Raw genomic sequence first — 23,628 nt, 5'->3', positions numbered from 1 at the left:
GCTCTGCAGCACCCATGGGTGCTGTTGCTAATTCATAGAGACACCATGGCTCATATTAAATGTTCAAGGGAATCAAAGCAATATTTGACATCAGTCAGACACTGTAAAAAGTGCTAGTTTGCGGTAGAATATTAATTGCTGTGCCAAATGCCTGACCCTGTACTGTGTTCACCTTGATTTTTTTTTTCTGCTTTCTCTTTATGATTTAGTTTGGCTCTGGTTTTTTTTTTTTTTTTTTTTTGGTTGCTTTCCATATGTAATCACATCAGGGATAAATATCCCATGCAATGTATCAAACTTTCTCTTATATTGCAGTGTGATCTAAATGATGATGACCATGACATGGCACACATGTCCAAAATAGATAATGCCTAGCATACATTGATCAGCAGAATCCTTGGGTTTCTGCATTTGTTAAATCTGGACTTTGGACCTTTTAATTTGGCTTCAGGAACTTGAGAAGAGAGGATTATAGAGAAAGCAACATCTTGATCTAGGGTGGCTAAGGTGCGGGAAAGATCTAGAATCTCAATTTTAAAGTACTGAAATTACCAGTGAAATTTCAAGAAGAAAATCAAGAAAGGGGTGGGGAAAAATCACACAAATAAATATAAAGCCTAAAGTCCTTTGATCTTATCCCTTTACAGCATAGCTACTCCAGCTAATTAAAACGTTCAGAATTTATGTGGATGAAAGGAAGCCATTGTAGCATTTTTTCAAAAGGGCAAGTATATGATTAGATACGTATTTCAGAAAGACCTTTGGCAAGGCAACGAGGAAGCTGCACGCAAGACAGCCAAGAGACTGCCAGTTACTACAGTACTGCAGGACAGACTTGAAGGCCTAAGAGAGAGAGGAGATGTACCGAGGTGAAAATGCACAGGTTTTGAAAATTATTTGAAAAGGACAGGGAGTGGACACAAAAAGGAGAAAGCAATCAGGATACCTCCCAAATTTGGGGGATGAGTGAGCTAGTAGATAATGGTTCCAGCTGAGATCAAATTCAAGAATATAGAAGCAGGGGTTGCATTGTTGTGTAGCATGTTAAACTGGCATCCCAAATGGGTGTTGGTTGGTGTCCCGGCTGCTCCACTTCTGATCCAGTTCCCTGCTAATGCACCTGGGAAAGCAGCGAAGGATGGCCCCAGTGCAGGGCACCTGTCACCCATGAGGAAGACCCTGATGGAGCTCTTGGCTTGTGGCTTTGATCTGGCCGAGCTCTGGCTATTGTAGCCATTTCAGGAGTGTACCAGTGGATGGATCCCTCTCTCCATCTCCCTCTTTCTCTGTGACTCTTTCAGATATAAAATTAATAAATCCTAAAAAAAAAAAAGAATATGGAGCAGGGGCTGGAACTGTGGTGTCCTGGGTTGAGATAGCATCTCATAGTGTGTGCTTCACTTCTCTGATTCAGCTCTCTACTAATACATCTTGGGCGGCAGCAGGTACCTGGCTTCAGGTTGGCCCAGCTCTGGATTTTGAGATTATTTGGGGGAGTAAATCAGCAGATGGAAGACCTCTCTGTTTCTCCCCTTCTCTCTGTAGCTTTGCCTTTCATATCAATCAATCAATCAATCAATCATTTTAAAAAAAAATTATAGGAGCAGGGGTCATGCTGTGGTGTAGCAGGTAAAGCCACCACCTGCGGTGCTGGCAACCCATATGGGCACCGGTTGGAGACCCGGCTGCTCCACTTTTGATCCAGCTCTCTGCTATGGCCTGGAAAAGCAGTGGAAGATGGCCCAAGTCCTTGGGCCCCTGCACCCACGTGGGAGACCTGGAAGAAGCTCCTGGCTCCTGGTTTCGGATCGGCACAGCTCCAGCCGTTTCGGCCAACTGGGGAGTGATCTGGTGGATGGAAGACCTCTCTCTCTCTCTCTCTGCCTGTCCTCTCTCTGTGTAACTCTGACTTTCATATAAATAAATAAATCTTTAAAAAAATTCCATATACAATTAAAAAATTATAGGAGCAGAAATAAATTTGAAGAGGAAATATTAAATTTAATTTTGGACTTTTTAAAAAAGATTTATTTATTTATTTGAAAGTCAGAGTTACACAGAGAGAGGAGAGGCAGAGAGAGAGACAAAGAGAGAGAGGTCTTCCATCCACCGGTTCACTCCTCAGTTGGCCGAAACGGCTGGAGCTGTGCCGATCCGAAACCAGGAGCCAGGAGCTTCTTCCAGGTCTCCCACATGGGTGCAGGGGCCCAAGGACTTGGGCCATCTTCTACTGCTTTCCCAGGCTATCGCAGAGAGCTGGATCAGAAGTGGAGCAGTCGGGTTTTGAACCAGCACCCATATGGGATGCCAGCGCTTCAGGCCAGGGCGTTAACCCGCTGCACTACAGCGCTGGCCCTTGATTTTGGATTTGTTAAGCTTGAAGGACTATTTGAAAATTTATTGTTTCTACTATAGGGTAGTAATAATTAATACAATAATAATTAAATTAATGACCAAAGCCATCTTCTCTGCCTTACCTATCCCATTCCTAAATTAAGCAATTTTAGGATTTTCTTAGTTTTACAGTAAAATGACTCAGTTTATAGGTTTTTATGTCTACACTGTTATTTTGATGATATTCTATGATTACAGGAGATTTAAATATAAAATATATGTGTATTCTCAAGTATATTATATGTATTGGCTTTCCTTTTTATAATGTTATAATATTTTAATGATAAAAGTCTGGTGTTTTTGCCATTGTATATGTGTAATCTTTTGGAAAAGAGAAAGTATGACAACACTGATTTTATAAGGACAAGCAATGAAAATGAATATTTCAGAGGTTTTCTTAGATACCCTGCTGTAATTCTTTTTCCTGGAGCTGACTGGCACCTTTGCTGACAGATGTGCACACTGTGCTTAAAATCTTTCCTTTGCCTGGCACCCTCCTCCCTTTATCACTTTAAAAGAATTACCCAGGGGCTGATGCAGTGAGTTAAGCTGCTTTCTGGTTTGCTGCCATTCCATGTGAGCACCTGTTTGAGTCCTGTCTGCAATGCTTGCAATACAGCTCTCTTCTAATACTTCTGGGAAAGCAGCAGTGGATGGGTCCAAGTGTTTGGGCTGTTAACACCCATGTGGGAAACCCAATTGGAGTTCCAGGCTTTTGGCAGAGCCCTGGCTGTTATAGCCATTTGGGCAGTGAACCAGCAGATGGAAAGTCTCTCTCTGCCTTTCAAATAATAAATCAATCTTTAAAGAAAAGAATCACTCAGGCAGTTAACCCTTCACCTAACGGTATTATATTCTCTGCTACACAAACAACCACATGATCATATTTTATGTGATATGTTCTCTTATCACTGCATATGTCTTAAATTTATCTGGTTAGGCTTTAAATTATTTGAAACTAAGGACACATTTATATTTCTTTTCTCTCACAGTGTTTAGCACAGTGCTACATATATAGTTGGTGTCTAATGCAACAAATTGATGGTTTGAAATGCAGATTTATAAGAGTTTCACTGACCTAGCTTTTTGAGAAGATTTTTAAGAACTTCTAGGCTTACTCATAGCAATTATGCTTTCAGTGAAGATAAAAGGATGATAAATAAGAGTTGATGAGATAATAGAGGTGGCATAAATGTAGTTGAATTCTTTTCAGACTGCACAAATAAATACATTCCTAACTCATTCAAAAAAAAACACTTTTAATTGTCATATGAATAATTTCATAAGCCCAAATTTCAAAGTTATCTTCCTCTTTTGTTGTTAATAGCAGTGTTTCCTATAAAACTTGCAATTCCAAAACAAAAACATTTTAAAAAACTCACTCAAAGATTGATTAGGGATTTTACTGTGAATTTCAGAACAAATAATCTTTGGTCAGTACTTCATCATGACTGATACAATAAAAGTTTGGAGTAGCCTAAATAATAACTCTAATATAATGCACTCACTCAGCAGGTGTAGTTGGGTGACATAGGTCTGGTTGAGTAACAAATTATTTATTATGTGTATGTTGGAACTTTTGGAGCTATATTAATGAGTATAAGCTATGAGGGTATCATTTGTGATTTTTAAAAGACAACCCTCATACCTTGAAAGAATAGACATTATATTTTAGGGAAAATGCACATATCAAGGAAGGTCTATTCAGTAAAAAATGATCATTTATAATTCTGAAAAATCCAAACCACACTGTCAGTTACCAATAACCTTCAAATACCTCCACTGTAATTTCCTTTGGGGCTACCGGCCACTTGTGTTCATATTTTTCTTTCACAGTTTGCTCCGTGTTAGCAGTTGGATTTGAATTCTCAACACGCACTCCATGGCTTGGCTTACCCACCAGATTTTGAACAGATTTTACCATATTCTTTAAATCCTCTGGGTAAGGAGTTGGGTATCGTTTTAGGTTTATTTCAACCTAGAAGTTTATAAAAAGACATTTAACATAAAAATAACTTCAGCAAGCAGGTTCACAAAACTAGTCCATTTTATGTGCAGAAGTATAACCAAATGCAATACAGTGAGTGTTGAGTGGGCTGAGAAACTGTGCTATGGAGTAGAACACATAGTGTTCTTCTCACATACAGCCTCGTGGGACTTTATCCCATTCCTTCCCATCCTTTTAGATTATAAACAACTTTTGTATTATATCGTATCTTGAGACCTACCCTGAAATAACAGCAGGTCAAATATTAAAGTTATTGGTAATCTCTGAAAAACTTAATTTTTATTATCAGAGGCTTTCATACTTCCCTATTTTAATATATTTGTAAGTAGTAATTTTATATTAAGAATATCTTTGCAAAAAAAAAAGAATATCTTTGCAGTATCAATGCAAATAATGGGAGTAGACCCCAAAAGATTTATCAGTAGGGTTGTGTACTAGAAATGGACAATCAACAATATCTGCTGCATAAATTGTATTAGCTCAAACATATAATTATCTTATTAGATAAAAAATTAGAATAGCTAATTTTTATTAATGACTAAGAAAAAAATGCTTTCAGCATGGTTTTTATATTTAGTTTTTTATACTAGTCAAATAATATCCATTTTGAATAATCTTATACTAGTGGGAAATAAAAATTATAGATCATATTCTAAGATATTTTAAGTAAATGTGTGAATTTCAAATTGTATTATCCAGATATTTATTTTCATTCTTGAATTCATATTTGGGATGTCACTTTGACAGGTAAGAACACATATTAATGACTATTATTAGCATTGAACTTTGAGAAAGAAAGTATTAGACATTCCAAATAGAATATCTACTATCAGAGTACTTATTTTTATCTCAGATAGAATAAATACAAGTTGTCCATGTTGACTGAAAGGGAGTGGGAGGAAAAACAAGGGGTATATGTGCTTGGCCTGGCTTGCTCCTATCATGCCATTTTACATCTGAGTAGAACCAACTTGACAAAATGGAATGGTTTATGTGATTGTAGTGAGCATGTATTTGTGGAAAGTATGTGTGTGTGTTGGGGGGGGGGGTCGGAAGTGGGAGGAGAGAAAGGAGAAGAAAAGCCGAAGGAGCAAGACAAAGAGTAGGAAAAAGAGAGAAACAGGCAGGCATGCACATATCCACCCATACACACCCGTGTATTTCATGGAAGGTAAGAAACTATGATCGTGGAATTGATCTGAGGATTATGAAGAGGAACTCAAGCACTTTTGCTCATCTGCAGTTTTAGCAAATGCACCAACTGCATTATTCTTCTTAGCATTTTGTCTTCCTTGTGGCTTATTGTCCTAATCAAATACTAGGATTAGACTTCATGGATGATTGCTAATATTTCTTTCAATTTACTAAAAATATAAAATTCAATTATTTTTCTAATACTTATTAGGAAAGAGGATGAACAGCCAGATAATTTTGTTGGTGTGTTGTTTTACTGTAGTTTAACCTCTTTAACACTCACAAATAAATAAGGATGCAGTTGGTAATGTATAGAAATAAAATTATAAAAATATAACCAAAGTTAGACTTACAGAAAAAGTATCATAGAAATAGATTCCAGTGCATTTATAATGCATTCTTAAATAAATATAAAAAAATGACATACATGCTAGACAAAAAGCACTGGAACTCATACATTCTTGCATCTGATGTATAAACTGGCATTAGAAGTGTAAATGACAAATTAAACCCAATTTAAGAAGGGTATTTTTGAAGTTGTTTAAGAATACTTGACACCAAAGGGCTAAATTCAAAAAGCTTCATTTAAAAATGTAAATGGCAGAGTGTTATGACTATCATGCCAATTAAGAACATCTTTTTATTTTGAATAACCAGTGGTATATGAATGAAAAAAATCATTGGAAGTATGGCATGAAATTCAAATTCTAGGCAACACAGTATCCTCAACCCTGAATTACATTTATTAAATGAATAGAAGGCCAAAGAAATGTGCAGGGTTCTTCCTGAATTGAATTAAATACTTCTTTTTGTAGCTGCTTTGTCCCATCTCACACAATTAGATGACTACTAACAGGCACAGCACTAACCGTTTCTGGTTACTTATTAAGCAAGTCGTTGTGATACTTGGGTTAATCACCAGAATATCTTTGGGAATTTATTTCTGTGAAAATAGTTTAATCTAGAAGCAGGTGTGCTGTGAATCTAGTGAAGCTTAAGCTACAGGGCCTCTCAGCCTCCTTCCAGAACCTTGTGAGGGTTCCCATGTCAGTCTTTACATGATCACTTTGGATTTTATTTCTTCAAACAGATCCCTCTCCAAGTTGTGGAAGCTGTAGGTCTCATAAAACTTGGATTTGTTTCACCTAGAAAAATCAGCATTTTGCTTCCCATTTGTAAGTCTCCTAACAGAATTTACTGGACTTAGAGTCAGATGTAAATTTAAGCCACATTTACCCCCAGTTAGCTACCAAACACTATTTCTGTCATTTCTACTCCTGTAAAATGAGAATGAGACTGTCTTTCCCAGGTATTTGGGTTAACTTACTGCTAAATAAGGTAAATTGAAGGTACTTTAGGAATGTCTGGATTCTGTATAGAGATTAGATACTTTTTCAATTATCATAATTTATATGATATTTTTAAAGTCTGAGCTCCTTTGACAATCTGGATTCCATATGTCCACCCATACTACCTGTAACTGTGTGGGTTGTTTTTTCAGACTGTATGCCTGAAAAATGATAATTTATTACTAACTACCACATGTCAGACACTATACTAAATATTTTATGGAAATATTTAATTTGTTATTAATTATTTATATAATAAACTTAGAATATTTATCAGTCCCAAAGGTTTAAATATAAATTAATATTTATAAGTTAACAATGCTATTAATTGTAGAACTAATCTATTTATAATGTGATTTAAATCACATAGCCCACTACAGCAGTTATTCTCCCTTAGCAAACAGGAAACTGAGACTCAGTGTAAGTAACTTGCCTCAGGTCATATAGCAATGAACAGATTGAAACTCAACGCTTTTCAGACTCCAAGGCTTGTGTTATACCCATGTTACCTGGCTCAGAGTTATATTTGTATAATCTTTTGGAAGAAATTCGACAAGTCAAATATGTGAATTTCACTGAGTCAAAAAACAAGATAACTTCAGTTTTATAAAAAATAAAGCTAAATAATACTACTTTATATATATTTTTAAAATAGACCTGTTATTTTATCATTCTACTGCAAGTTCTATACAAACACATTTATGGCTTTTATAAATTCCTTTTTTTGTCTTATGCATATAGTACTTCTGAAATGAATAGACATAATCATAATTATGATTATAAACTAGTTATATTAATAGTTTTGTAAAACCCAATACAAAATATTTTTTATATTTCTAAATATATAGGCTAGAAATAATTCCTTATAATAATATGGGATTAAAAAAGATATAAATTTATTTATTATACACATAGGTGGGAAGATCTGTCAATTATATTCTTACGAAAGTGTTTCATTTATCACTCACTATAAAGTATTTGCTCATGTCACATATACATTTAAAATCCAGGATTTTTATTGAAATATTGCTTTAATTTTGGAAAATAGAAATATTTTACAACATTGTATGCATCTCAGATCTAAACAAAGTGCAGTAAATGCAAATAGTAGCTGCAAGATGTTGGAGACCCAGAAATTTAGTATAATGAGGAAAGAATTAATGTTAATAGCTAGGGCATTTAGAAATGATATCTTGAATTCATGCAGAACTTCATTTTTCATATATTATATTCATATAATATATTTCATATCATGATTGAATTCTAATTTGGTTTGATTGTGAATTCCAGTAAGAGAAACAATAATTCATGATTTGATCATTGGTTGTTAAGTGTTTTTGTATGTTAGGAATTAATTGGAAAGCTTTACACACAAAGAAACCCTATAGCAGTTTTAGCTAGGAAAATGCATTCTCAGTTTGCCTTATATTGTAGAAGGAATATAAGACACATATTGAGAATCTAGTACATTATATATAGACAGGATAGTTTATAAAACACAGTGTTATTTCATTTTCCATTACAACTTGTTTTTCCCTCATTAACCTCTTAAGTGATGAAGCAATCCTATTTACCACAAATCCCAACTCAATCTTCTCTTATAGGAATTCATACCATCTGTATCTTCAAATGAAAGGAATTGATGCTTCTCAACAAATGTTTATCTTTGTGCTCAAAGTTCACTCTCAGTGAATCTCAATTTACATCTCATCTTATTTGAAGAATCAAGTTTTAGCTACTTAATCTTCCCTAGAATTGACATTTTAAGAAATGTGCATATGTGTGGAGGACAGAATTTAGATTGTATCAATAGAGTGTGTCATCAACATTCTGCCCGACTATTGGTATTCCCACACTTTAATAAAAAAAAAATCCTTAAAAATGAAAATGAAGCACCCAACTCAAAACCATGCCAGAAATCCCACCAATAAGCACCTCACATTGATGAACCCAATCCCCTGACTCAGTCCTCCCCAGCCCAGTGCCAATGTGAATAAGGAACAAAAATTAAATTGGATCGAACATTGGCAAATTCAGATCTCTGAGATCAGCATTTCTCATCCCAAATCATGCAGAACATACCCCATAAACCACTGTTCCAAGGTTGCCTCTACATGGGGGATTCTCCTACCCCAAACACCTAGGCCTACCTGTCTGCCACTTAGAGAGGGAAGAGTGGTGGACTGTGCTGCAACTGGCAATTGAGTACACATGCTCCTTTCCTGCTGGAGGCCACTTATACAACCCCATGCCAGCTGTGGGTCATTCTGGGGGACGGGCATATCTTGGATCTGCTGATCACACCTGGCCCATGGTGTGCAGCAATCGCCAGACAGTCTGGCAGGTTGGAGAGTAATCCCACGCTGGCCCCTTTCCCATGGGGCTTGGCAGGAGAGATCCTGTGGGAGAAGGAATCTCCATTTTCTGGGAGAAAGAGGAGCACTGTAGCAATACTACTTTCACTTTATCATTTTTCTACACTAGATTTTTTTTTTCTCTCTCTCACTCTGGGTAATGCATTTAAAACAACCATCCTAGATTTAATTTTAAATTTATGTAACAAAACAGTACCAATTTCTTCATACAATGCAGTATTATACTACACTACACACACTATGAATAAGCACAACATTATACTATAGTCCATTTGAAAGTTGATAGTATAAGGTCAATGATTTACTTTTAAATTTTGTATAAATTAAAGGTAAAATGGTGCTAAACTTAATGTCCACATAATGAACCAGAAATGATTCAGTATAGAATTTCAGTATATTCCATTCTTCATACTCTCAGGTTTATTTAGAAGTTTGTTTGTGTTCTAATTTGTGCAATTCAATGGTGTTGAAGGTTTCAGAAACACACATTTCACCAACTTATAAATAAATCAAATGCAAATAAGATTTAGAGAAAATAAAGTATAATGAACCTCGTCCGTTTATAAGTAAGCCTAATAATGTAACACAAACAGGGCTTCTAAATTATTGTATTTGCCATATTTTATACTTTCATTGACACATATACTAGCATGTATTAAAGACACCTTTCTTTTAGTATCCTGTGAGTATAGCTTTTTAGAAAAAAAAATGTATGTAGTTTTTGACAATTCACTGGAATATAACAAAGAATAAGAGTTCCAATACAGAATGCATCATCCATCAGTTCTACATTTAACATGAAATCCTTAGAAGAATAGACATTCTAAAGGTTTCTTTTTAGTTTAGTAATGTTTTTTTTCTAGGAATTCACAAGTTAAAAAAAATGTCTCTTTGGTTGTTAGATATCACTAATTAACAATCCAGAAACATTTTTTTAAAACCCAAATCTTTAACAAAACTACCATTTGGGATTTGGGAATCCATTTTGGGTTTTCCATGATATAGATAAGTTTTGTCAGTAAATGCCCAATTAGCTTACTGTGTGATTCTAGTAAGATTCGTTAATGTGTTGTTTTAAGAAATGAAGTTTAGAAAATGTGGGAAGGAGAAACAGAGAAGAACATATCACAAATCTAGATTTATTAATAGGATGCACATACATTTACTTTGGCAATTAGTTACTAAGAGTGACAGCTGTTAGTATCCATGATGGAAACATGCACAAATAATATTATAAAATATTATGGGAGATTCAAGATGTTGCTATGATGATATCATAAAAACCTGGCACTGATAAAATCTATATAAATTCTGATAATATTTGAAATGAGGGAGGAAGGGAATATAATTGTGTTACTAGAATTGTGTCTATAAATCACACTGAATCTTAAAAACTAATTAAAAATTAAAAATTATATAAAAAGTAATTAAAATAATGAAAAATATAGTTTTTTCAGATTCAAACTTCTTCTTTAAATTAATCCCAAAATGTTTTTATAAACATGCCCTGAGGTAAAAAATATGAATTTATTTTCCCTAAGCAATATCACCCACCATTAGGCATGGAGTCTCCTTTAAATTTTGTCATGCTTATGGAAATTCATAAATTCTTCTCAAATACTCTAGGAACATTAAACTTTTCAGAAATTTTAATGTTACTATAATGTGGTAATCAGCCAGCCATTCCATAAAGGTGTGTTTTGGCCTCATATATGTCACATGATGTTTTGCTCAGAAAACCATTACAGGATGTCAAAAATAAAATTGTTAGGTAATGTGTGATGTAGTGATGTAAACCACCAGGCCTTTTATTTTTTAATTTTCTCACAGCTTGAATCTCCCATGATTCTGGAGGATGGGTAGCATCTCAAATTTCTCAGAAGGGTGACACTTGTCTCATTCTGAACCATACCAGTACTTCGGGAACAACCAGCTGTGGTAATGAAAGGTATTGCCACGAGTCTTGCTATATCTGACTTTCTAGCAGACATTACACAATTTGTTCCCAAGTCTACCTGAATGATAACAGTGGGACAGCAAAAGGAATATGAAGAAAGAAGGACAAAAGCTGAAAGGTTCACCTTAACTTTCCCAGCATTTTCATCGTCTTCTTTTTTTTCTTCGAATTCAAAGGCAACTGTCATACGTTGTTGTCTCTGCTCTTCCCATAGTGTAGGGTTAAAGCTGTCACTGTCTGACTGGAAATCTACAGAGTCCAAAGTATTATTGCTTTTTTTTCACATAGAGTGTTATTAACAGAACTTAAAACAATATGCAAAAAATGGTGATAGATACTACAAATGAACTCAAAAATAAGAAAGGGGAGAAAAAAGAGAAAGAGGGAAGAAAGAATAGTAGAAAAAAAGAAGGAATAAAATTCCCTTGCTACTTATTACATGCTGTCTTCACATCTTAGCTCAAATTCAGCTTTCCTAAGTATGTATTCACGTCATATAGGGATTGGAAAGTTTTCTAGTGTAGGGAATGGACTTTCCATGGATCGACAATAGTAGTCTAGAGCTAGACTGAGCACTTCAAAACAGTATCTCTTTTTAATCCTCACAACAGCATAATGGTAGTACTATTACCTTCCTTATTATACCAATGAGTATACCACAGATGAGTTTTAAGACATTTGCTCATTCATGTATCTTCTCTGTGGCTAACGTAGAAGTGGTTCTATTCCATATCTATGTGAATGCAGAGTCCATGTTTGTAACTACTACATCCTATAGGATTTCTAATAAAAAATAGAACATAGCAATGATTTTGCTTTAAATTTACTAAAATAGCAACATTTTGTGAATGTGGGGAAATCTAGGGGAGCTTGTTTTTATGGTAATCATGTAGGAAATTTAGTCCTTAATGCTAAGATCTCAATTAGTTTAAGTATGTCTCAAGTCAACAGGGGAATGTCTTATAAATATTTACTTTGCAACCAAATAGTGGTGGCTAATGGTAGTATCTTCTTTAAAATATTATTGTGAAGATCACATGAAAATGCAATAGAAGTACTTAGTTTTAGGATAAATTCTTTTCCAAAAGATAGCCTTTATTGTATATTTCATTGTTATGTGGAATTCCTAAAATTCATTTATAACAATCCTGCCTAAAAAACCAAAAGGGATTTGCTTGAAAATTTTAAATAACCAACTTTTCTTTCCTCAAAGGAAACAAAACAAAACAAAACAAAACACCCAGTGACCAAGTAGACTAATTCTTTGGTGTCACACCTTGCCATCCCAGTTTCTCCTCAGGCTCTGGAACATAGTAGGGATTCAGTCTCACAGACTGAATCTCAGAAACAACTAGTGATTATGAGACACTTTTTATTTTTCTTCTAGATCCTTTTGAAATGAAATACTTTGATAATCTATGGATATTAAAAGGAAAACATAAGTAAAACCTCCTGAATAAAACCACCTTTATTTAAAACTTTTTCTTCTATGGTATGTAAACATGGTGACTTTTCTTTCATAAACTCAAAAGATCCATTTTATTGAAGTTTGGAAAATACACATCAGAGCAATCTTTCCTTTTCCTATTTTTGATACTTGCAATTTGAATAAAATATTCCCAAATAATTCATTTACATTTAGAAGTCAAAGATTAAGGCCATTTATTATAATTATCTCTTAAAATAAATGCAGAAGCAAATAGTCTCCTTTACAAATTGACCTCGATTAAGCATATTGGGTGGATTTAATCCATGGCTGGATTAAAGTGGGTTTACTCTTCCAAGAATTTATGTTACTTGGAGAATGTAGAAAATATGAACGTGCCGACTTGGGCTAAGGAGCCTCAGTGAAGTTTTAAATAGCAAAGACAGACCTTTGTTGATGTTTTGATGAATCATGTGATCATCTGACAGAAGATTTTGTTATTGGACAAGGTTAAGATTAAAAACACTTTTTCCATCATAGTGGCTGACATGGTTTACAGAAACTCAACTTGAAAAAGAAATTATGGTCATTATCTGTATGTCAACTCTTTATGGTTAACTCATAAAATGAAATAATTTGGGACCCCAAATCACTGGACTAAATGTTTAAATTGTGTTCATGGAAAAAGTGGACACAAGAAATAAAATAGCTCACTGAATATTTTTCAGGATCTGACTGCTGTTACTGCCTTTGAATTGATTGGTACCATGTTTGCTTAACTAGTCCTATGTCTTGTATCCACAAAAAGAAGTTCCTCCTAAAAGTCAACCTTATTTTCACAGAAGATATAAAGAGGAAGAGTTTTGTATGGGGAATTTTCATTAAAATACAGCATAAAATGTAAGACTCATGCTTAGTAAAATTCCAAATGATAGACGAATGGCATGGAATTTTCTTTATAGGCTTGTGCATGATCTAGTACTTTTCACAGAGATCAGAATAAAATCATACCTTTTAAATCCTAATCACTTTAAACACAGAGGAAATTTCTACTGATAATTTACCTTCATCACCACGGGGCTGCTGGGGAAACATGTAGTTAGTTAAAACCCTTTGCTTTGTTTCTGGATGGGCTTCAGTTTGTAAAGGGATAAGTGCTTTGGACTGGAAGCAAAGAAAATATAAATTAGTTTAATAAACTTACTAATATAAATAATATTTATTTCATATGAGTTAGCAGTTTAATCTCACAGAGAAATATCAACCATTAAAGCAAAAGTGAGGGGAAAATGGAATAAGAAAGCACAATATAAAAATTATTTCTAGGGAATGCTTTAAAGTTTCAAAATATTTATAAAGAGGTTTTCCTCTTTTTTAGCACCAGGTTACAAAATTTACCAAAAACTATGCAACTGAGCAATACCATTTTTTAACCTTGAAGAGATCAATTGTGAAAATGAATAAATAAACTTTTGGTACAATTCTATGTGCCTATTCATTTTCATGGACTATTGCCCTAGACAAATGGAATTTGCTATCCAATTCATATAATGCAATATTATCTATGAATTTAATTATGTTAAAACATAAGCATTAATTTATTTTTAAGAGATAGCTTTGTAACCCAAGACAGAATCCACATACAGAGAAACATAAATACTTGTATCTGATATATCCCTGTATATTTACTTAGGTTATATTTTATTCTCTGTTCTTAACTTGATTTCAGAAATATTTTTTAGCACATTGCCAATAAAATACCATGTTTTTCACTTTATTTCTCTGGAGTGTTTTATTTTTCTTGTATGGAAGTTATGCATTGAAATTGCAATAATATTCTATTTTTTAAAAAGAAATATTATTTTTAATGTTTTTTAAAGAATTCTGATAGTATGTGCCAGAAATATACCGGGAATGATAATATTACTTAATGTATCAGAAATCTGCTTATTTCATGACACTTATTAATAGGAGTGAAGCACAAAGAGGATTTGAGATACCAGCTTATGTCATGAAACAGTCTGAAACACATTAAACCAATTTCTAAATAAAAGTTAAATGATGCAGTCACTATTCTGTTCATTCTCCTGAGAGAATAATAAATCATGATAAGAAGGGATGTTTTTACAATGTGACATTATAGGATAGACTGACTGCTCTACTGGCATGGTTCACACTTATTCAAGAAATGATGCATTTAAAATGGTAATATTGATGGCTTGAAAATCTATAGTTTATTCATAAGAGTCGAGTTTGAATAGCAACCTAATTTTTCACTCAGCAGAAGGAAGCAAGCATGTGCTGTAATGATTGTAGGAACACAAACATTCTTACATTTACATTTTCTAGAGAATATTTTTATTTTTCACACAATTAACTCAATAACTAGAAATATAAACAACTCATTTACCAATTATACAACTTTTATATTCAGAAAATAATGATAAACTGGATTCTAGATGCATTATTTTCATTTGACTATTTATACTTTGGGATAAGTATTTCATAATTTTAGGATCAAAAGAAAAAAGAGCAAGCTATGTCAAAATTGTTCATCACGAGTTCTAGTGGAAAATCAGATGTCTTCAACTGCTTCATACTCTTCCCAGTTAATGAAATTATTCATTAACACTCAATTATTTTAATGACTATACAGAATAATATAAAATAATTTCATAGAAAATATTATTACTACATACCAAAGGAAATTTGGAAATTTTTTGAATAAAGTTTTAGAATTACAATGGTTATAATTAAAAGCATGGAAATAAAAACGAACATAGAGGATAGTGATTCCCTCTTGTGGGGATTGTGGTAATGGTTTCTTATCCTTTACCTTAGAGATATAAGTAAAGGGCATCTTCTAAGGACATATATGTAGCACCTAAAGGTAAAAAGCTATAAAAATGATTATTTCATGTATTAGATCTTTGAGACTGAAGTGGATGTTAAATAGAAGCATTTGAAGAGAATGGTGATTACAGTGTTGTTTTGTTTATGGCAATGTTTGAAATGTTATGTATATGAAAGTCTCTCCTCCAGGAAATAAAGAATTTATATCTGGTAGTAGCATTTTAAAGGTATCTATTAGGAAAAAGTTAGCAACTGAATGTTTCAATTACAGATAGCATTGATAAACAAAATAAATCTGGTAATAAAAGTTTGTACCTGATTGTCAGAAAGCCACAACGCAGCCAGCTCTTTAAGTTTGGTAAATGAGAATGGCAAATTCTTCAATCTGCAAAAAAAAAAAAAAAAAAAAAAAAAAAGAAAAAGAAAATTCTAATGGCATAGATGAAAACAGATAAAGTGAATTTCTAAGAAGAATTATTTAAAGTACTCTAATCAATTTTCATTCTTATCTCCAATCCTTTCTCCACTGAAAAGTCTGAATAACCTTAAAAAACAGACATCTCTTATTTACATTCTGAATGTTTCCCATTAGATGTGTATAAAATAAAAAATATTAACATGCATTATTAGAATTTAAAAGATTCAACCCCCAAAATGCCTCAGGAAGCTTCTGCTATTTTTTTTCCTGACTTAGAGTCATTATACCATAAGGCATCTCTGGGCCTACAACAAGATTAGCCATGCTCTTTCCTTTGTCTGGAACAGTCTTTCTCCCACACTTCACTTGACTAGATCCCAGTTTAAATACCATTTTTTCCAAGACACTTTTCCTGACTCATTTAAACTGCTGTTCTCAATCTAGTCTTCAAGCACCTTGTATTTTCCTGTATGGTACACATTGCTATTTTTTTTTAAAGACTTAATTTCATTTATTTTGAAAGAGTTAGAAAGATATATATATATATATATATGTGTGTGTGTGTGTATATATATATATATATATATATAGAGAGAGAGAGAGAGAGAGAGATCTTCCATCTGCTGGTTCATCCTCAAATGGCTACAACAGCTGGGACTGGGCCATACGAAAGCAAGGAGCCTAGAACTCCATCTGGGTCTCCCACATGAGAACAGGGGCCCAAGAACTTGGGCTATCTTCTGCTGCTTTCCCAAGTGCATTAACAGGAAGTTAGATTGGAACTGGAGTCACCAGGACACGAACCATGGCTCACATGGGATGATGGTGTAGCAGGTGGTGGCTTAACCTGGTGCCCCACAACACTGGCCCCACATTGTTGTGACTTGCTGTTATACGGTTACCCAAAAAATCTGTGGCTTCTATGAAGGCAAGGTGCCATGTCTGTCTCACCACTAAATTAATGTATGGTTCCCACTGTTAAAATGACCTTCAGAAGGCATTTCATTTTGTTCCTTCTCTTTCATATACTATGTAGTAGATACTCAAAGAGGAGATCTTTCAAAATAACACTGTTGAGATATGTGAAGTTTGGGATCAGTCCCTTAGTTTTCAATCAAAATTTTATATTTAGCTTTGGCTCCAGCCTTTTGAGGGACAACATGCCAAATGATTATTTCAATGCAGTGTCTGTAGGGTTGTAGCTGTGCATGATCAACAAATTATAATCAGACAGGTTAATATCATAGCTGCCCAGTAAAGCGAGCAGTACACACTGAATGCCAATGAAATTTATTGCTAATGTGTGTGTGTTCACTTTTGAATGCACATAAGCATTTCAGATATAACTTAGGTTGAATATTTTCTTAAGTATTCAATATGTTGGAACTTTAACAGCTTGTTCATGAATAAATATTTTGATAACAGAAGTGAAAAATTCTTTAATAGTTAATAAATACTGTAAATGCAGTTAATTTCATGTGAAAAAGCAGTTAAAGACTTTCAAATAAGGGGCGGAGCCAAGATGGTGGAACAGTGAGGGCACGCACCAATAGTCCGGGAAAAGATAGTATAATAAAAGTGGAGTTACTGTAGCCTCAGGGAAAGACTCAGGAAAAAACTGCAGAGGAAACTCTTCCGGATCTAGTGGATGTGACACAGGGGTCCTACAGGGAGAGCAAGGTTGCCCACCACGTGGAAGCCCAGCCGCAGAGTATGCGTGCCAGTGCTGGAAGGGGAGGTGAGATAAAAACCCCAGAAACCTGAGACATTGGTGGGGAAAGGCAGAACGAGGCCTGAGGCCCCACTGGGGAAAGTTCACCAGGCTGACTGGAGGAGAGAAAAAAACGAATAAATAAGGGGAACCGGAACGGTCACTAGCCTCTCTCTCCACTCACCTTACAAAGCCGAGCAAGACAAAGAGCAGGCGCCATTTTACATATGTAAAACGGTGCCGGCCATTAGCAAAGCAGAAAAACTTGACTCTGGTGGGGAGAAATAACAGGAGGTTAGGATCTAATGAAAGTGTGTGGAGCTAACGAACTGACACTGTGAAAATCTGAGGGGGAGCGAGATAACTCACCGAGTGCACAAACTCGGTAACCTTGGCAACCGGTGAGAGACAATCTGGGTGAGTCACCTTTGGTACACCCTTAATGCTGAAGAACCAAACAGAGCTCTCTGGCCACACCCATCACAGCCTATAAGGATCCATCAAAAGCAGACAGTCCACTTAATCTAGAGTCATAGTATTATGAGAAAAAGCACCACATTGAAGGAACCAAAGAATATCTCCAATATGCCAAACAACAAACACAGAAACCGAGGTAACAAGAGCAACGAAGACACTATGATGCCCCCAAATGAAAAAGACACCCCAATTCAAGATTATGAAGATGATGAGATAGAAGAAATGCAAGAAGCGGATCTCAAAAAATTGATAAGAACATTAAGAAGTTCTCAAAAACAAATTCTTGAACTACAGAAATCCTTAAGGACAAGATAGAAAATCTCTCTCATGAAAATGAAATATTAAGGAAGAATCAAAATGAAATGAAACAACTAGTAGAACAAGAAACTGTGATAGTGACGAGAAATCATAATGAAATGAAGAACTCAATAGATCAAATGACAAACACATTAGAGAGCCTTAAAAACAGAATGGGTGAAGCAGAAGAGAGAATACTGGACTTAGAAGACAGAGAACAGGAAAGGAAACAGGCAAACCAAAGAAAAGAAGAGGAAATTAGAAATCTAAAAAATATTGTTGGGAATCTACAGGATACTATTAAAAAACCGAACATTCGGGTTCTAGGAGTTCCTGAAGGCATGGAGAGGGAGAAAGGATTATAAGGTCTTTTTAGTGAGATACTAGCAGAAAATTTCCCAGGTTTGGAGGACAGAGACATCCTAGTACAGGAAGCTCATAGAACCCCTAGTAAACATGACCAAAAGAGATCTTCACCACGACACATTGTAATTAAACTCACCACAGTGAAAAATAAAGAAAAGATCTTAAAATGTGCAACAGAGAAACGTCAGATTACTCTCAGAGGATCTCCAATTAGACTCACAGCTGACTTCTCATCAGAAACCCTATAAGCGAGGAGGGAATGGCGAGACATAGCCCATGTACTAAGAGAGAAAAACTGCCAGCCCAGAAAATTATATCCTGCAAAGCTCTCATTTGTGAATGAAGGTGAAATAAAGACCTTTCACAGCAAACAGAAATTGAAAGAATTTGTCGCCACTCGTCCAGCCCTGCAAAAGATGCTTAAAGATATGTTACACACAGAAACACAGAAATACGGTCATCAATATGAAAGAAGGTAAAGGAAGAAAACCTCACAGCAAAAGATCACAGGAAACTTAAAGCATATATTAGAAAATATCTTTGGAAAATGGCAGGGCAAAGTTACTACTTATCAATAGTCACATTGAACATTAATGGCCTGAACTGTCCAGTAAAAGACACCGATTGGCTGATTGGGTTAAGGAACAAAACCCATCTTTTTGCTGCTTACAAGAAACTCATCTTTCCAACAAAGATGCATACAGACTGAAAGCAAAAGGCTGGAAAAAGATATACCATGCCAACAGAAATGAAAAAAGAGTGGGCGTAGCCATCTTAATATCAGACAACATAAACTTTATCACAAAAACTGTTAGGAGAGACAAAGAGGGGCACTATATAGTGATTGAGGGATCTATTCAACAGGAAGATGTAATGATTATCAATGTATATGCACCTAATTACAGGGCACCGGTTTATTTAAAAGATTTGTTAAGGGACTTAAAGGGAGACTTAGACCCCAATACAATAGTACTGGAGGACTTCAACACTCCACTCTCAGAGATAGACAGATCAACAGGACAGAAGATCAACAAGGAGACAGTAGATTTAAATGACACTATAGCCCAAATGGATCTAACAGATATCTACAGAACATTTCATCCTACATCTAAAGACTTTACATTCTTCTCAGCAGTACATGGAACCTTCTCTAGGATTGACCACATACTAGGCCATAAAGCAAATCTCAGCAAATTCAAAAGAATTAGAATCATACAATGCTTCTCAGACCATAAAGGAATGAAGTTGGAAATTAGCAACTCGGGAATGCCTACAGCATATGCAAACACATGGAGATTGAACAACATGCTCCTGAATGAACAATGGGTCATAGAAGAAATTAAAAGAGAAATCAAAAATTTTCTGGAAGTAAACGAGGATAACAGCACAACATACCAAAACCTATGGGATACAGCAAAAGCAGTGTTAAGAAGAAAGTTTATATCAATAGGTGCCTACATCAACAAATTGGAAAGGCATCAAAGACATGAGCTTTCAGTTCATCTCAAGGATCTAGAAAATCAGCAGCAAACCAGACCCAAATCTAGTAGGAGAAGAGAAATAATTAAAATTAGAGAAGAAATCAACAGGATTGAATCCAAATAAACATTACAAAAAATCAGCCAAACAAGGAGCTGGTTTTTTGAAAAAATAAACAAAATTGACACCCCATTGGCCCAACTAACTAAAAAAAGAAAAGACCCAAATCAATACAATCAGAAATGAAAATGGAAACGTAACAACAGACACCACAGAAATCAAAAGAATCATCAGAAAGTATTAAATGGACTCGTATGGCAGCAAACAGGGAAACTGATCAGAAATGGATAGATTCCTGGACACATACAACCTACCTAAATTGAACCAGGAAGACACAAAAAACCTAAACAGACCCATAACAGAGACAGAAATTGAAACAGTAATAAAGGCCCTCCCAAGAAAGAAAAGCCCAGGACCAGATGGATTCACTGCTGAATTCTACCAGACATTTAAAGAAGAACTAACTCGAATTCTTCTCAAACTATTCAGAACAATCGAAAAAGAGGGAATCCTCCCAAATTCTTCTATGAAGCCAGCATCACCTTAATTCCTAAGCTGGAAAAAGATGCAGCATTGAAAGAGAATTACAGACTAATATCCCTGATGAACATAGATGCAAAAGTCCTCAATAAAATTCTAGCCAATAGAATGAAACAACGCATCAGAAAGATCATCCACCCAGACCAAGTGGGATATATCCCTGGTATGCAGGGATGGTTCAATGTTCGCAAAACAATCAACGGGATACACCACATTAACAGACTGCAGAAGAAAAACCATATGATTCTCTCAATAGACGCAGAGAAAGCATTTGATAAAATACAACACCCTTTCATGATGAAAACTCTAAGCAAACTGGGTATGGAAGGAACATTCCTTAATACAATCAAAGCAATATATGAAAAACCCACGGCCAACATCCTATTGAATGGGGAAAAGTTGGAAGCATTTCCACTGAAATCTGGTACCAGACAGGGATGCCCTCTCTCACCACTGCTATTCAATATAGTTCTGGAAGTTTTGGCCAGAGCTATTAGGCAAGAAAAAGAAATTAAAGGGATACAAATCGGGAAGGACGAACTCAAACTATCCCTCTTTGCAGATGATATGATTCTTTATTTAGGGGACCCAAAGAACTCTACTAAGAGACTGCTGGAACTCATCGAAGAGTTTGGCAAAGTAGCAGGATATAAAATCAATGCACAAAAATCAACAGCCTTTGTATACACATGCAATGCCACGGCTGAGGAAGAACTTCTAAAATCAATCCCATTCACAATAGCTACAAAAACAATCAAATACCTTGGAATAAACTTAACCAAGGACGTTAAAGATCTCTATGATGAAAACTACAAAACCTTACAGAAAGAAATAGAAGAGGATACCAAAAAATGGAGAAATCTTCCATGCTCATGGATTGGAAGAATCAATATCATCAAAATGTCTATTCTCCCAAAAGCAATTTATACATTCAATGCAATACCCATCAAGATCCCCAAGACCTTCTTCTCAGATCTGGAAAAAATGATGCTGAAATTCATATGGAGACACAGAAGACCTCGAATAGCCAAAGCAATCCTGTACAACAAAAACAAAGCTGGAGGCATCACAATACCTGATTTTAGGACATACTACAGGGCAGTTGTTATCAAAACAGCATGGTACTGGTACAGAAACAGATGGATAGACCAATGGAACAGAATAGAAACACCAGAAATCAATCAAAACATCTATAGCCAACTTATATTTGACCAAAGATCCAAATCTAATCCCTGGAATAAGGACAGTCTATTCAATAAATGGTGCTGGGAAAATTGGATTTCCACATGCAGAAGCTTGAAGCAAGACCCATACCTATCACCTTACAAAAAAATAAACTCAACATGGATTAAAGACTTAAATCTACGACCCGAAACCATCAAATTATTAGAGAGCATTGGAGAAACCCTGCAAGATATAGGCACAGGCAAAGACTTCCTGGAAAATACTCCAACAGCACAGGCAGTCAAAACCAAAATTAACATTTGGGATTGCATCAAATTGAGAAGTTTCTGTACTTCAAAAGAAACAGTCAGGAAAGTGACGAGGCAACCAACAGAATGGGAAAAAATATTCGCAAACTATACTACAGATAAAGGATTGATAACCAGAATCTACAAAGAAATCAAGAAAATCCACAACAACAAAACAAACAACCCACTGAAGAGATGGGCCAAGGACCTCAATAGACATTTTTTGAAAGAGGAAATCCAAATGGCCAACAGACACATGAAAAAATGTTCAAGATCACTAGCAATCAGAGAAATGCAAATCAAAACCACAATGAGGTTCCATCTCACCCCGGTGAGAATGGCTCACATTCAGAAATCTACCAACAACAGATGCTGGAGAGGATGTGGGGAAAAAGGGACACTAACCCACTGTTGGTGGGAATGCAAACTGGTTAAGCCACTATGGAAGTCTGTCTGGAGATTCCTCAGAAACCTGAACATAACCCTACCATACAACCCAGCCATCCCACTCCTTGGAATTTACCCAAAGGAAATTAATTTGGCAAATAAAAAAGCCATCTGCACATTAATGTTTATTGCAGCTCAATTCACAATAGCTAAGACCTGCAACCAACCCAAATGCCCATCAACAGTAGACTGGATAAAGAAATTATGGGACATGTACTCCATAGAATACTATACAGCAGTAAGAAACAACGAAACCCAGTCATTTGCAACAAGATGGAGCAATCTGGAAAACATCATGCTGAGTGAATTAAGCCAGTCCCAAAGAGACAAATATCATTTGTTTTCCCTGATCGGTGACAACTGAGCGCCAAAGGGGAAACCTGTTAAGTGAAATGGACACTATAAGTAACAATGAACTGATCAGCTCCTGTCCTGACTTTAGATGTACAATGTAATACTTTATCCTTTTTAGTATTTGTTGTTGTTGTTGTTGTTCTAGTACTATTGGTTGAACTCAGTAATTAACACACAATTATTCTTAGGTGTTTAAATTTTAACTGAAAAGTGATCCCTGTTAAATCTAAGAGTGGAAAATGAGAGGGAGGAGATGAACAATTTGGAACATGCTCAATCGGACTGGCCGCAAATGGTGGAGTTAGAAATGTGCCAGGGGATTCCAACACAATCGCATCAAGATGGCATGTACCAATACCATCGCACTAGTCCAAGTGATCAATTTCAGCTCACAATTGATAGCTCTGATAGGTCTAAGAGTCAAAGAGATCACACAAACAAGACAAGTATC

The 23,628-nt window shown here is 35.3% G+C and overlaps 1 protein-coding gene across 1 annotated transcript in view; it reads right to left on the bottom strand.

The window, feature by feature from the left end:
• LRRC7 (leucine rich repeat containing 7) overlaps positions 1-23,628 on the bottom strand; it is a 594,815-nt gene that overhangs the window by 95,449 nt on the left and 475,738 nt on the right. The window contains exons 14-18 of the mRNA XM_062193395.1: positions 15,872-15,941; positions 13,768-13,867; positions 11,402-11,526; positions 9,096-9,344; positions 4,172-4,372 (exon numbers count right to left, since the gene is read on the bottom strand). Of these exons, the coding sequence (XP_062049379.1) occupies positions 4,172-4,372; positions 9,096-9,344; positions 11,402-11,526; positions 13,768-13,867; positions 15,872-15,941 (745 nt within the window). The remainder of the gene's footprint in view (positions 1-4,171; positions 4,373-9,095; positions 9,345-11,401; positions 11,527-13,767; positions 13,868-15,871; positions 15,942-23,628) is intronic.

Source organism: Lepus europaeus, chromosome 5 (assembly GCF_033115175.1).
Source record: "Lepus europaeus isolate LE1 chromosome 5, mLepTim1.pri, whole genome shotgun sequence".
In the NCBI taxonomy this organism is placed as follows: Eukaryota; Metazoa; Chordata; class Mammalia; order Lagomorpha; family Leporidae; genus Lepus; species Lepus europaeus.
Note: the sequence above shows the minus strand (reverse complement) of the source record. Positions and strands in the feature narration are given on the sequence as shown.